Genomic DNA, 16,497 nt, shown 5'->3' with positions numbered 1-16,497 from the left:
GAAAGGAAATCGGAAACCGAAAAAGAATTTAATTAAACTTTATATACATATATATTTTGTTTGTTTGTTGCTGTGTGCAACGGGGAAATGCGGGCCGCAGCCGAGGCGAATGACAGCGCAACGTATTTTAATTAGTTTTTTTTTTTTGCTCTTTTGAAGTGCGTATAGGAGTGTGTGTGTGGGCGTCGAAATGTGTGTGTGTGCGTGCGCGCTAAAAACAAATCAGAAAAGTCTGCGTCAACAATTGACGCAGCTTCTCTCCGTGTGTGTGTGTGTGTGTGTGTGTGTGTGTATTTGCCATGTATGTCGAGCAGCGGCTGTCAAAAAACTTTCAAACAAAATGTCGCTCACATGTCAGAAGCACACACTCGAACACGCACACACAGACAGACACACACACATACACACCACGCACAACACAAGTGGCAGGCCGTGTGCCTGTGTCTAACAACAACAACAAATCATGTATTTGCTGCATTAACATTTTATGCGCATAAACAAATGTGTTTTCAACACCAACTTTTTATTATGAAAGCTGCCATTTCAGGCCAAAAACGTGCACATTTTTCACCTCTCGTTTTGTTTAAACTTCGACACAGGCCATCACGATTGTGTTCTTAAGTTTCAGATGTGTGTGCGTGTGTGTGTGTGTGTGTGTGTAAAAAGGACAGCAAAAGAACTTCCCGTTCACTTTTTGAATGGGTTCAATTGCTTTGTTAGCCAAAAAGGAAGCTAACTAGAATCAAAGTTTTCAATATTTTATTCTGCTAAAACTATTGGAAACTCGTAACATGCTACTAGTAGTTAGACTAATAATATGTAGTATATTTGTTAGCTCATATATTATTTCCCTTCATATCGACATACATATGTTACCTTATGCATACATGCCAGCTGTATAGCTTAACTACAGCTGGAAATTGGCTTTTGAAACTAGTTTGCAGTCTTGAAATATTAACTGATAAAGGCTAGGTGTAACATTAGCTAAAGCATATATATATATACATATATTTATATATATACTTTATTTGATATATTTAAAATAATATTCAATATTTTCATTGCATTTGCATATATTATGAATCAAAAGAAGATGTTACATACACAATTAACGCAAAGATCTAGAGCACGTAACAAACAAGAATTATTAGAAAATTTTCGTCGATCACAAACTAGCTAGATTTTAAAGTAAATCCCTTATACTAGCTACCGCTTAATTCCAACAATCTTCTAACTCATCTAACTACCAATTTGCCAGGCATCAAAGTGGATCACAGCTTGCTGGTTAAAATCGCTGCTGCTCGAGCTGTCTGACCTCAACCTAAACCTAAACCTCAATGTACAGCAGCTGCTTTAAATTGTTGCTATGCTAATATTTAACATTTTAGTTTATATTTATTTAGATATATGTCAGACAGAGCATAGCAGCTCTTTGGTACATTAAAATTTGCATATTTTGCTTTGTTTTCACGCACATAATTTTGCCTGCTGTTAAATGAAACGCATAAAAAGCGTTTTTGGCGCCACGCCCGAGAATTATGCCATAAAAAAGTAGCCAAAAAACAGGCAGCTGTGCACATATATAAAAATATGTGTTTGTGTGTGTGTGTGTGTGTGTGTGTGAGTGGGTGTGCTTCAAATGTTAAAACTGACCGCTTACTTGCATAACAATAAGTTTTTCATAGCCTGTGTACAAATGGGATTTTAATATGCGCACAACTTCATGAAATATGCAAATGCAATAAAAACAGGAAAACAATAATGAAAATACATTTAATAATAATAGACGGAAATGAAGTACGGCTCCTTTATATAAATATGTGTGTGTGTGTGTGTGTGTGTGTGTGTGTGTGTGTAGCTCCTATCAATGGCTGCTCACTGAAATGTAAAACTTGCTGAATCAGCTCTTTTGAGCTACACTTTTTTGACCCACATCAATATTAGACTCCAGCGAGTTGCCCAATTTAATTCATTTGAATTCGACATCGAGATTTGAATTTGGATATTGAAAAACTTACCCCGCCACGTCCGCCGGAGCCTTCATCGTCATCGATATAAATTTCATCCCGGTTCGCTAATGTGGAGGATGAGGATGAGGATGCGGTTGCTGTCGCCGACGGTTTCACAGATTTCTGTAAATAAACGGAAGAACGTTAAAAATTCGCATCAAACATGACGAAAACTTTTTTAATTTGCAGCAAATTCCAAGTTTGTCTTTGTCTTCTTTTTCTACACACATATATATATATATACAAATATATTATATGGAAATATTTGCATTTCATTGATTAAAGTAGGAAAAGCAGATTTATATTGTTATTTGCCGGACTATTATTGAACAAGTTTGTCAAAGGCCTGCGGAAAAGCAGCTTTGACCACTTTTTATAGATTTTTCGCGAGGCTTTTCGACTCACACTTTGGGCTGGCCGCAAACAATTTGCCTGCCACCGCAAAAAACAATTAATTAAGAACAATGCGAATGCAGCAACAATAAGAACAACAGCAACAATAGCAGCAGAAGGGCAACAGCAGCAACAACAATTGTTTAACAAATGCATTTTTAATGATGCAACTGCAAAAATCAATATAAAATTTACATTGCAAGCATCGCAGATTGCGCGCAACGAAATAAATAGCTATATCTATGCTCGACTAGCAGATGCCCTGTAGATAGTAGCCTAATAGTATAGATAAATAATATAAATTGTATGTATATTGTATATACAGGAGAATAAATATTGTTTAAATTTATAATAAATATATATTTTGCTTATTCGATTTGTATTGGAATGAGAGAATATATACATTTAGTTTATAAGAGCATACATAGAACCTAAAGTTCCCCCATGCACGTACATATGTATGTATTTACCTCACAGTCTATATATTTCAAATTTGCAGCTGCCTTTTTTCTGTTGTATATCACTTACTATAATTATGGTTACAGGGTATTAAAGCACCATTAACAGCTGCTGGCTGCATAATTAATGTTCCCGCACAGATGACTGTTCGGGCCGGGAGCTGTGCAGCTCTCATTAGGGTCACGACTTGAGCAAAGTTTGTGACTGTGCAAGCCAAAAAAGTGAAGGCATGAATTTATCACAGCATAAACCAATTTTTATAATCCCCTTTTGGGCAAGTTTAAACATTCAACGCGCTGCATTGCAGATTAGCAAAAGTCAAAGTTTTAGCAGACGCAACCACTAGAAGAATAACCGCCGGCTCTAACCGCTGCGTGGGGCGGGGCGGGGTGGGTTGGGGTGAGTTGGGGTGGGGTGGAGCCACACACAGCCCCACCTGACATTGTCATTCATTCACGTTTTTGCTCATAGGTGTGAATAACCGCGCACTCGTTGCAAAATGAATAAAACAAAAAAAATGAATAGAAATAATAAAAACCTCAGATAAACACTTCATCTTCAGCTGCAGCTTTGTGGCTAGGCGAGGGTTCGGCTTGCCTCGAGTAGAGTTGCCAAGTTTTGCATTTGGCTCCGGAACAGCACGGGACAGGCACAGGACAGGCCCAGGACAGGCTCAGGACAGGCCCAGGACAGGCCGGGACAGACCGGGACAGGTCGGCACAGGCGACTTTTGCATTATTACGGAACCTTGTTGCTTGGCGGCTCTTGTGAAGTTTCTCCGGTTATGTCTGTGTGTGTGTGTGAGTGTGCGTAGGCAAAAGTTGAATGGCTTGCAAAATGCATTTACCGTGTCTTTGGCCTCACAACGAACTACAGAATTTCTTATTTATTTATTATTATGTTTGGTTTTCGCAACAGACTTAAGAGTTTGGTCCTTCATTACGAACATACTTTGTGGGTCTGATGAACGGGAAAGTTGTGCAAAGCATTTGACTCAATAGCTCGAGGTGAGCTATTAAATACTTTAAAAGAGCAGGCAAGCGAGAAGTAATCGTAAATTAAAGCTGAAAGAGAGAAGCGAGTTGAGAAACACAGAAAGCTGCCGGAACCAAACTGAGAAGCAAAATAAACAGAGTAGTTAAATGAGGAAAAAGAAGAAACAGGCCTAAAAAAAGATACAAGTTAAAAGAAAAGCATGAAAATCGAAGCGAGAAGCGAACTGCGCAAGCCAAATTAAATTATTATGCAATGGAATAAGGGAAATTCAAGAACCAACCAGAAAAGCGAACTGAGCAATTGGAGAATCAAAGTGAAACAAGTAAGATTCAAACGGAAAAAGCAGGAGAAGCTAAGTGACAAATAATGAAAGCAGAAAATTGTAAAATGAAGTGAGAAGCTAATGAAAACGAGGTGTAAACGACATCAAAATGAAAAGCAATGTGAAAATGGAAAACATGCAAAGAAGAAAAACGAATCAAAAGAACATTGATGTTCAGGAGACGCGTCAAAAGACAAAAGTGAGATGCACTCTCACGCTTTACACAAGAAATCTATGGGATTCCAATTAAAAAGTTAAAATTTAAAAGTCCTGGAATTCATTACGATTCCCTTAGCTATTCGTTTTCTAATTCTAGCTTTTATGTGCAAATGAAATTGACTTTTCTTTCAACTTCTTCGCTTGCCCTCGCTATAAAATAGTTGGAAACCATTTGAGGCATGTGCACAAAAAAAAAAAAGTAGAAGTAAATTGGTAACAACTTTTCCAACAGTTTTGTTGTAATTCTCGCCATTGGGGAGCAGAAAAATGTTTGTCAAATTTGTAACGTTTATGCAGTGTGGCGAGTTAGTTTTGGGTGGGACTGGCCCCAAAGGAATTCCTCAGCATTTGTTGCCCCAGCATATTTCGTATATTTTTCATATGAATTTTTCTATATGAATTTTAACTGGCAACAATTTGTCAAAGTAAAACGGAGATGAGACGTGGGGCAGGGATCTGAAATTGAAATGCAATTGTGCAGGGCAACAGCAGCAGCAGCAACAAAATAAAGCGACGCAAAATATAGTTTGGCACTTTTTGACAAATATAAAGAGGGGAAAAAAATAAAGGGAAACAACAGTTTGTGACCTTTTTTTTTTCGTTTTAGTGGGGACTAAAAATGAAGCTCCTACCAGGCGATAAATCAATATAAATATTGACAGTTTTACAGTTGTGCATGGGCGGGGCTGGGCGTGGCTGGGCGTGAATATGTATGCATAAATATAAATATATAGACATTTTTTATATACCCGGAATAATATTAATTTAGCTTGCTCTAAAGCTGCATGTTTTGACTTTTTTGTGGGTTATTTGCCATATACAAATTTGTTACCATTTTTTTTTAAAGATAAATGCTGAAATGTGTAATTTTTAAATTAATATGGGATCACAGCAAGAACAGATTTTTTTGACAGTGATTTCAGCTAAATTCCGAAATAGGTCAGTCGCAGCCAACTTAATACGCACATAAGCCGAGTTGGCGTTGCCAGATAACCCAAAGCTGTCGTTTAACGGAAATAAGTATATTCAACTTTATAGCGCACCGCAATGCTATATCGTATCATGTAGTATAAGCTCCTTCGTATATAAACTCCTTTTGGATGCTTTTTAGCCGAGCGACCTCTGTCTAAATATACGTATATGAATTCTTTAGATTGCGGCTAACTCAGCAGGCACGTTAGCTTTATTTGACGTTGCGAAGAGGTGGAAAAAAATGTATCGCTATAAAAAGCAGCATTATTATTATTTAGATATATTTCAATATAAATTTCTATAAAAAACGCAATTTTAATCGCTAAAAAGTGGTCAATTAATTAGTTCCACAACATTTATTTGCAGGCATTTCAATTTAAACTTGCTGTTTTTTAATCTATTCAGCATAGATTTTGTCAGTCGCAAATAAATGCAGATTAGATACAAAAATGCCATGAAAATTGCACGACAAATTGCAAACACAACAAATAAAATAAATTGAAAAAAATAATGCATAATAAAATTGCAGGAATTTAAATAAAATAAATAAATAAATAGAATTTTTAGACTCTGCAGCTGCTGTTGCGCATTTTCGAGTGTCAGTTGCAATCGTTAAACTGTTCAAAATGAGCAACAATAGTGGAACGCAGAGAGGGGTACGCGGGGGGGGATAGTTAGTGGGGAGTGTCAGCTGTCAGTTGTGCAATTGAATTGAAAGCTAGGAGCGCCATTCACGCTGTCTCAGTCAGACAGACAGACAGACAGAGAGACAGAGAGACAGCGACTCCGACGGGCCGTCAATAGGAGCGCAACTGAGAGGCGCCGCAAAGTAGGCAATGGAATTGAATCGATTGCAAATGCAATTTGCTGCCAGTGCACATAGCCTGAGTAGCGCCAAACCAAAAAGCCAAAGCCCATGGCATTAGCCTCAAGGCGCACACATAATGTGGCAGGTCAGCAGCGGAAGCAGAGTGGGGGACGAGGGGGACAGAGCCCGGCAGCAGCAGCTACTTGTTTGCGGCTGTCCTGTTAGGCTAAAACGCAGTCAAGCAGCTGCCATATGCCAAAAAAAATATACATAAATAATATATAAATACGTCGACACTTTGCCAACTCGTTATACGTTTTCATTAGGGCGTATGTCTGTCTGCCACGCCCACTCACTCCTTGGCTGCTTAGCCATGCGTGCGACTTGCCCATTAAGGTGTGTGTGTGTGTGTGTGTGTGTGTGTGTGTGTGTGTGTTTGTGTTGAGGGCAACTGTTTTGGCCTCTGGGCTTCAGCAAATAAAAGCAAATCAAAACTTATTATGCTACGCACACACATGTGTGTGTGCGTATGTGTGTGTGTGTCTTTGGGTAGGCTTTGTGCACAATCTGTGACTGTGCGTGTGTGTGGGTGGCATGTGTGTGTGTGTGTGTGCGCTGGGGAAAACTTTTATGTTTATAGTAGCTATAAAAACAAAAGAAGAAGAAGAAAAAAATGAGACCTGATGGCCATTTTCCGCTCGAATTTGTGCATAAAACTAATTGAACAGCAAAATTATTTCATACCTCGAGGGGCAGATAAATATGCAACAACAACAACAACGACAACGATAACGACAATACCATAATTAAATGTATGCAATGGCTGCTAATGATCGACAAATATTTAGAATAAAATACAAACAATGCAATTAGACTAAAATATTGGCATCGAAAATGTGAAATGGCTGAAAGTGTGGCAAGGGCGGTAAAGAGGGGCGGGGTGTGCGTTTTGCTAAACACGAATACACGCACATGTAAACAGGCGTAAGCGGTATGTCGAGGTGTTTGCTAGAGTGTTTAACTGTCAGAACTTGACACAAAGCCAAAGTCGGAAATTATTTACATACTCAGACACACACACACACAGACACTGGAGGGTGCAATTGAAAGGCGGCCACAATCAAATCTGAATTGACAGTTGGCAGGTTAAACGGACTAAACAGACAGGACGGCTCAGAGAGACAAGGACACAATGCAAAAGGGCAAAAATGACAACGCTCAAAAGTATGCCACAAATATGAAGCACACATTCACACACACGCACACGTTGCACAGTGTAACACTGACCTACAGTGTTGCCAGGTGACCAATTTTTGCTCACAATTGCGAAATATACAAGAAATATAAAATATAAAAACTTACGTGTGCCGCAAACGCAGCGTTTGGAGCGTTTGCCAAGTGCGCGCGCCTAAAAGCTGGCAGCACTTTATGTTTGTTTTTTGCGCCTTTACGCGAATTTAATGTCTGTGGGTCGGCGGTGCTTTTTATCACAACAATAACGACAGACACACATACACTGAGAGACGTCTGTAACTGTCACTTGAAGTGGAAGATGCGCCCTAGCGCTGCGTTTAAAAACAACCGCTCACTTCAGCAGAAGGTTTCGAACTGACGGCAGACGCTATCTTTAAGCCGCCTGCTAGCCAAGCTCCAGGAGCCGACTCAAGCTGCAAGAGAGCGCTAAATGTGTTGTGATAAAAACACACACACATACATGCACAGCCATGCAGAGGCGCAGAGACACACGCTGGGGTGCCAAAAATGCTTTTGGTCCAGTGAAGATTGGGCGGGCGTTTGAAATTGGGTCGGTTTTTCTGTTGTGACTGTTCTTGTTGTTGATGGGAGGCTGCAAAATGGCCGCTCACTGCGCATCCTGCGCAGCATACAAAGCTTGGCCAAAACTTAAAGTCAGCTCCGCAACCCAGCAGCCAACAACCATAAAACAGTACAAGTTGCTATAAAAAGAGCTGATTTAGCTAAGACAGCAGCCAGAATGCTCTTCAGCTACAAAATGTGGAGCTGCTATTCAAAATTCACCTTATATTAATGTCCTCAGAAGCCAGTCAGATATAACATTTAGCAATAGTTGAATATTGATCAACAGCCGCAGCATAATTTAATATACTTTGCGATAATCTACAGATTATAGCCTGTATAACATCAAAAGGTAACTGTTTAATTAAGTATAATCGGCTAATCGATAGCGAAAATAATAAATTGTTATATGTAAATAGTGTCAAATGAAAACAGAGCTTTAGCTAAGAAAACACCCAGCAGCTGCTTAACTTTGGCATTTATAAAACTAGCGGTTGCTATAACAGAATTTCCAGTCGTTATCCGGCATGAAAAAAGCTTTAAAAGCGTCAGTAAAATGTTTTTCTTAATCTGCAGTATTTAAAGTTTCATCAGATGTGTAATAAAAGATGTTACCGAAAATAGTTTTCCATCTGATATTTAGCTTTATACTATAAAGTTATACCGTAAAGTTTATAGTCAAATTAAGTGAGTACAGCAACCAATCTTATAAAGCTTAACATCCTTATACAGCTGCTAAGCAATAGGATATTTAGCTGCTGCTAATTAGCAGATCTTCAACAGCAACGGTTGAGCAACAACATTCTCGCTGTTGTGTGTCTATGCTACTGTTAGCTAACTGACTTCCACCACGCATCGCAGTCAAGAACCTAATGCAACTGCAATACAATAGATGTCGCTCTGCCTTCTGCCTATCAACATTTATCTGCAAAACGTAAGTTAACTAACAGCACACCAACCAGCCTGTTAAGTGCTACAATTCCCCACACAATACAATAGATGTCGCTTTACGTACAGTGCACATGTTACTCTGTTAATTAACATCACCTGGACCAGCTAGAACAACAAAAAGGACAAAGAAAAAACTCCTATTAAGTGCAATTTATGAACAAATTTAACGCACGTCTTGTTAACTTTAGAATAAAAAGCAACGAATTCGAGAATGAAGAAAAATTATCATTGGAAGCAGCGGTAGCAGCAGCAACAGCAACAACAATTGAAAAAAAAATATATAGAAATAAAAAGTTGCCTCGTTGCCATCTCATTTCCGTTGACTCAGCGCCTGTCGCAGAACGCAGAATGAATTACAAGTGTCCATCTTCATAAAACAAGGCACCGGAAGGTGGCTGTCAAAAGGACACGACGCGTCGCCGGACCAACGGCTGGACTTTGGCTTTGCCGCTTGGCTTTTCCTATTAGTTTCGTTTAATTTGGGCCATAAATTACATTTTTCATCTAGTTAATACTTTTTAATGATTTTCCGCGCGATGCCGTTGCTCTTTCGTTCTTTCTCTCTAGCTGCTGCCACTTTTTACATTTTTCAACTTTGTCACTGGCTATTTATTAGGTGCATTTGGAGCGGGCCAGGTCGAGGGAGGGAGTGGAGTAGGGAGGCAGGTGTGGGGGTGTGTGCTGACAGGTGCGTAGCACTCGAAACAAGCAACAGCCCAAGTTTAAATCGCGTAAATGAGCTTCTGCGAAACTTAAGTTCATTTAATTGTAATTTAAAAGTAAGCTCCCAAAAAGGACACACACCGCACACACACGCACGTTATTTGTGGTCTGAGCAACATTTGCGTAACGGCCAAGCAATAAAAATAAATTATTTTCATCTAATTAGCAGCTAGAGAGACGCGCTGACAGAAGCTTTGAAACAGAAGACAGGCCCGAGCCGAGTTCTTGATAAATGCACATCTCTCACGTATGGCATGATGAGGGGAGGGAGGGCGGCGGGATTTGAACAGTCAAAAAGAATTAGGGTAGTTAGAAAAGAAATCCATAAAAAGCCGCGAACCAAATACCCTTTTTTTTAATTAATATGAGTCAGAATTGGATCTATAGGAGAACATTTTTTGTTTTCAATAATTTATGATATATTTTATCGATCCAGCCGAGCGAAGAAGCCTTAATTATGTTACATCCGTTGTGACAAACTGTTACAAAGGCTCTGCAGGAACATAAAACAGACAAAAAAAATATATATATAAAAAAAGAGGAACAAAAAAGGGAAAGTTGGAAATCTGCTGTAGAGCTCTTACTGATACTCTTACTGGGAGATATATGAGCCGACGGGTCGGCGAAGTGCATTTAACTGCTCTGGTTCTGTCTCGACGGCATAAATCAATTTTAATTGCTTGTGCAATGTGCAAAGTGGGTAAAATAAAATGGCCAAAAAAAAGAGGGGTGGGCCGCAGGCAACAAGCAGACAGAAGGAAGCGAAGCAAGGGTCATAAGAGTGATAAAAGACTTCGTCCATAAAACTAGCGTCTATATGTGTGCACACATAAATATATATAGAAGGGCCAGTTTATTCAGTTAGCGAACAAAGCAAAAATTAATGAGCCCAAATTGAATTTGGCCAAAATATTTTGGGCCGAATTCAATCAACGCGCATTTTCATAAATTCTGTGTAAATTGGCCCAAAGCACGCGTCGCATGAGAATTGCTTTTGGAAATTGGCTAAAAACTAATTTCCAATTGGCCAAAACACAGACAGAGCTGCATAAATACTTAACTAACAATTTACACCCGACTACTAAGCTTCAGGTAGCCACAGTCGCTCTCCGAATGTGTGTGTGTGTGTGTCTGCACTCACACATGCAAATTGCATAAAGTATGTAATATGATAAATGCTTCACTTGGGCAATTATAATAAAAGTTAAAGTTAAAGGTTAAGCAGTGCGCTGCACAACTAGCAGATACCCTGTTGGAAATGCTATGCAACATAGCGCAATTTAAAGTTAGCTTCAACTTAATTTAAAGTCTTTAAACTAAGTGCAACAGTGTACACAAGACTGCACAACTGACGGATACCCTGTACTGTCTCAGTAAGCCTATGCCTTATTTTGATTTTATAATTATATATGTTAGTCATTTTTTTACTTTTTACAGTCGAGTATAAAGTTAGCTGATACTCTCTAATTAATATTGTTGCAATTTTGAGAATAGATTTAATTAAGCTTTCAATTTAAAATGTATAATTGTAGGGTATATAAGAGCCTACAACCCCGCTACAGACAAATGTACAAAATAAAATGATAATAAGTTTAAATCAGTTGCATTTTGACCTATTCCGGTATAATAAGATTTTAAATATTTACAGGGTATACTAACAAATGACCAGTTCATCTCTCTCTCCCTCTCCCTCACCCTCTCTCTTAGCCCAGTGGCTGCTGTGGATAGCTAAGAATAAATTGGCTCGTGCAAGTCTTAACTAAACGTTCATTCTCATATCCGCCCGTTGACGACTTCTGGAGCAGCCGAACGCATGAGTTGCTCTGAGGTGGCTCTTGGCCTCCAACAAGATGAGCAGCAGCTCCATAGAATTTGCTTCATTTGAATGTTGAATGTTTCATTTATACATATATTTCGATAATAGTTTCATGAATGGCCAAAGAGCCCGGCAAATGACTTGAATAAGTAATTTCTCTTTAGAGCGCTTGTTGTTAGCAATTAAAACGTGTTTAGAGATGAGAGCGCAGGGGAGGGGGACTGATTGCCAGGAGGAGGGGGGATACGCGCACAAAGAGCTTTTCAATGATTGAAATATTTTTCATTTAATTTCCAGCTTAAAGCCTTGACTAAGCTTTAAAGGCATAGGCCAAACCAACATAATTCTATATTCATATAAAATATGTTTCCCCATTGAGATTAGAAAAATATTATCTGTTTGTCCCTAATTGCTACGCTTATTTATCTAAAAAATAAAGCCAGGTGTTGTCTGATTTATGCTAATTTAAAAGCAAACCGGCAAAACAATTCAATTTACACAAATTAATGCCATAAACCGGGCTCGCAGGTTCAACATTTAATTAGCCGCCGCCGCATATGATGCGTAATATTTTTTTGTTGCATTTTTCTTTAAAAGCCAGATACTATTTGGTTACGAAGTAAAAAAAGCTTATTAAAATAAGAGTGTAAAAAAATAAAACAAAATAATCGAACAGGAAAAGTGCAATCATAATTATCCAAGCACTTATCGAAGTGCGCCGACTTGAAAATGCCCCGTGACATTAAATGAATATCTGATTTTTTTTTTACTGATTGTTGAGCGAAGTTTAAGTATATTAAATGAAATATAAGTTTGTTAAAATTCAAGCACCACATAGATCAACATCTAGCTTCAATTATTTTAATTTTATTTAATTTTTTTTTCTTTGCATTTTGATTATTTTTCTACTTTCTAATTTTTGGCTTTCCACAACTTGAATACAGTTTAAACTATTCAAGGAAATTGTTTTTCAAATGTTCAAAAATATAAGCATAAGTCAAAGAAAATGTAGTCTTAAGTATGTCGCTTACTCTTAGCAAAATATGTTCTACATCTTATACATTTAAAAATAATAAAATTATACGATATTTGCTGTGTTAGACAAGAGAACTAGATCTTACGAGATCGACTGCCAACTACAATCAAGAATTTATATAATACAAATTCTCACAGCATTTTTCACATGATTGCATACAGCCCTACTTTGATCAAGTGAACAGGGTATACAAAATGATTAAAGTGTAAAATGTTTGCAACAACAAATATCCAATTAAAATGTATAATAAGTTATTTAATTAAATTGATATGCATAAATTGTGCTGTTTGCCCTTTTTGCAAATGCCGTGTAATAAAGCAAGTAATTAATTTGGTGTTTGGCTCGTTTGTGCTGATGCTGTTTTTTTTTCAAATTAATATTATTTGCGGGATATTGATGCGTTTAACTAACGCACTAACGGACTAACTCGGCGTATACACAATGCGCCAAATAAACGCAATGAACTCGACTAAAATATGGGTAATAGACGAAACTTTTGGCGAAGCGTTAGAGCCAACTGGCGCCGCATAAACAACAAGCAAATTTTACAATTTGCAACGCACTGCAAATATTTTGCCGGTAAAATATGTGAAGCATTTATCCACACACCAACAAACTAACACCCATACGCACACACTCACCAACACACACACACACACACATGCATTCCGAAGCTGCTAAATTTTTTGTGGGGGGGGGGGGGGAGGGGGGCTGTGCCACGCCTTCTGGCTATGGCCTGCTGCCACGCGCTTAGAATGTCATTTTTAATTAAGTTAAGCGCTCGTTTGAGTTCCCCGGTTTGAGTTCATTATGTGCTCACTGCCACGCCCATATCAGCCCATGCCTCGCACCCCCTTTTGCCTAATAGGTATGGCCGTATGCAATCCATGCGACGTGTAATGTGTATTTATGCCAACCAAAAACTCCCGCCACGTAGACAGATCAGCAATTAATGCACGTATGTGCGAGTGTGTGTGTGTGTGTGCTACATAAATTGGCAAAGGACCAAAAACAAAAATTTGTTGAACATCATTCGAAATTTTTGCCATCGCACGTTTTGTTCGGTGTCAATGACACTGGCTGCAAGTACGAACATAAAGCTTCTTATAAATTGAATTGGTTATGGTGAGAAGAGTTGAGAGACAATGGGAATAATAGGAGAATAATGTGGATACCTTGTGCTTAAATTGACGAGCTTTCACTTTTAAGTCTGCTTTATTGCGTATGGTAAATGCAATGAAGCTTTAAGCAGATTTTACGCTGAGTTCGGTTCGCGGGGTTAAAAAGCGAAAAGGAAAGGGAAATGCTATTTTAAGGCAAGAGTCAATTAGTGAATGTTCACTGGAAGATGAAAACAATCTCAAATAATATAAAATATACATTTTAAGGAGCTTTCAGATTAAAGTGTGCTTAAACGTATTGAATAAATGAATTTGGGTTTACCTTCGCTGTTAAAGCTTCTTGTTGTGTTAAAAAAGTGGAGCTCTTTTAAAATGAAGCTGTTATTTGGAGCTTTCTAAATGCCATATTGGCCATAACTATCTTTAATCGTGAGCTTTAGTCTTCTATAATGAAATAAGCTGTTTCATAACAAAGTGCTTTTATCTTTAAGTAAGTTAGGTTTATAAAAGAAATACCCACATAAACAATTATGCTGTTAGCTTAAATTGCGCTTTCTCAAGCTCTTATATTGAACCTATATTTAATAACCTTTTGGATTTCTTTAAGATTACTGTCTTTTATTACATATATTATAGAAATAACCCGTCAAACAGCATATGTACGCAAAGTACTCTCAGGCTTCAAAAGCAAACAGTTTGTATACTGAAATGCCAAAGGAAAAGCTGCCCGTCTTTGGGTTTAATGTTTATTTAAGTGTTATTTGATGCAAGTGTCCTTGCCTTTGAAGCATCTTATTCAGAGTGGGTATGAAATAGCCTAGAAAAATATGTCCACGCACATTTGTCGAGGTTGAGAGCTTTCACTTTTAATCGTAAATAACTGTGCACTGTGTCGGCCTGTTGACCCTTTACATTTTGTGATAATGAAACACTACAAAGTGGCTAACACACACACACACACACACACACACACACACACACACACACACACACACACAAGACGTAGACATACCCTCACACCCAGGTTAAGGAAACTTTAAGACCCATAAGGTTTGCTCAACTTTAGAAGCCACAAAACATGTGCCCAGCACTTTTTGTTGTGGCAAAGCTCGCATAAATTTATAAAACGATTATAGAAGATTTGCCAACTTAAAAGGGAGAGTCGAGGAATCAGGCCCTATATATATGTATCTTTGAGTTGAGTATGCACGGGTTTTGATAAGGCTTAGGCATAAATAATGTAGCTGCTAAGCCTTTTGGGTATTTACGCTCGTGTTGTTAACAAAGTTTTATGCCAAAGGCAGCGCCAACGTCCAACATCAGCTTACCTGCAATGAGAGAAAGAGAGAGACAGAGGATGAGTGAGTGAGCAAGTGAGAGTACAAATTAGTCAGTGTTTTTATTTGGCAACAAGTTTTTTAGAATTTGCTGTCATTGCAGTTGCCTGGCAGAAGTTCTGCTCTTGTAAAATAATATTTGGCCACAACAAAATGCGTTTAATTTAGCTAAGAATGAAATTCAGTCAGCAAAACAAAACCAACAACTGACTGCAAAGCAGCCGGCAAAATGAAGTATACGACTTAGAGAATACCCTGCTTTGGGGTAAGTTAATTGGCAATATAACGGAGGAGCAAGATCTGAGAGAATGGAGGGTGCTGACAATGTTTGAAAAGTTCTTAAAACTTACTTATTGGTTGCATAAAGTCAGTGCTTATACTGTTTGGGAATTATATGAAGTTCAAAATTATGCTTTTTGTTAAAAATAGTAACAAATAACTATTGGCTGTTTATATTTTTAGCTGCTGCACGAAGTTGGAGGCTGCTTCTCAAATGATTCTAATGGAACACAAACCTCCGGCTCATGCCAGACACGTCCCCAAAACACTTTTATTGTTTTACAGGGTATCACTAGTAAATAAGACAATGCAGTGACAGACGGGAGTAGAGAGGGAGATTTCTCTCTTCCTGTTTCACTTGAAGAGCTGCTTTAGTTATTGTTGGTGCTGTTGTTGTGTTGGCTCATTATTTAGCAGTCTGATTAAATTAGAATGCGCAGGCACACACAGACACACACGCTAGCATTATTTGCATGTAAATGCATTGCACTCACACACACAAACACGCACACACACATACAAAGTAAGAGTGCGAGCGAGCCAGCAACAGGCAATTGTAGAGAGAGCGACAGAGCTGTGGCAACATTTGCTGTCAGTGCATGAAGACGAAGCTGTTTTAATGAGTTGGCAATTAGCATATCACAGCAGACACACACACACACACACACACACACACACAGACAGACACGCACATATTTATGTACACAATACAATCAACAACAACAGCACACACACCTACACACACTTGTATATCTTTTTGCCTTGCTTAGTTGCAGTTGCGCCATCCTCTGAGGGTTTTGTTTCGTATTATTTTTGCACAGTTTGTTTGTTTATTTGTTTATTTTTTGCTGCCTATTTGCGGCATATATTTAAAGTTTGCAATTTAAAAGTTTTTTGACAGCAATAGCAGCAACAACAACAATTACCAGCGTTTGCTGTTGGTAAACTTAAATATTTCTGGCGCTGAAATGTATGCTACAAAAAAGTTAACCCGACGCGCCTAACGCCAGCAGCCGAACGTTAACTTTTGTTCCTGGCTGCCTATACCTGTGCGTGTGTATGTGTGTGTGTGTGTGTGTGCTCGTATACTTACAGTTTTCTTTTCAAGCATCTTAACCTCAAAAGTTGCGCACTTATAAATGCATGTGAGAGCACTGCTCTCTCCCAACTTGCGTTCGCCGTCAACATAAACGTTTTATGCAAAATTTCTTATTGTTTACACACACGCACACACACAGACA

General features: G+C 38.4%; 1 protein-coding gene across 2 annotated transcripts in view; it reads right to left on the bottom strand.

The window, feature by feature from the left end:
* Positions 1–16,497, bottom strand: part of Sdc (Syndecan) — a 136,982-nt gene that overhangs the window by 26,394 nt on the left and 94,091 nt on the right. For both annotated transcript variants that reach the window (XM_064688018.1, XM_064688019.1), the window contains exon 3: positions 2,019–2,132. In XM_064688018.1, the coding sequence (XP_064544088.1) occupies positions 2,019–2,132 (114 nt within the window). The remainder of the gene's footprint in view (positions 1–2,018; positions 2,133–16,497) is intronic.

Source organism: Drosophila montana, unplaced genomic scaffold (assembly GCF_035044405.1).
Source record: "Drosophila montana isolate Dmon_TW-CO22-7 unplaced genomic scaffold, ASM3504440v1 contig_3200_1, whole genome shotgun sequence".
Classification (NCBI taxonomy): Eukaryota; Metazoa; Arthropoda; class Insecta; order Diptera; family Drosophilidae; genus Drosophila; species Drosophila montana.
Note: the sequence above shows the minus strand (reverse complement) of the source record. Positions and strands in the feature narration are given on the sequence as shown.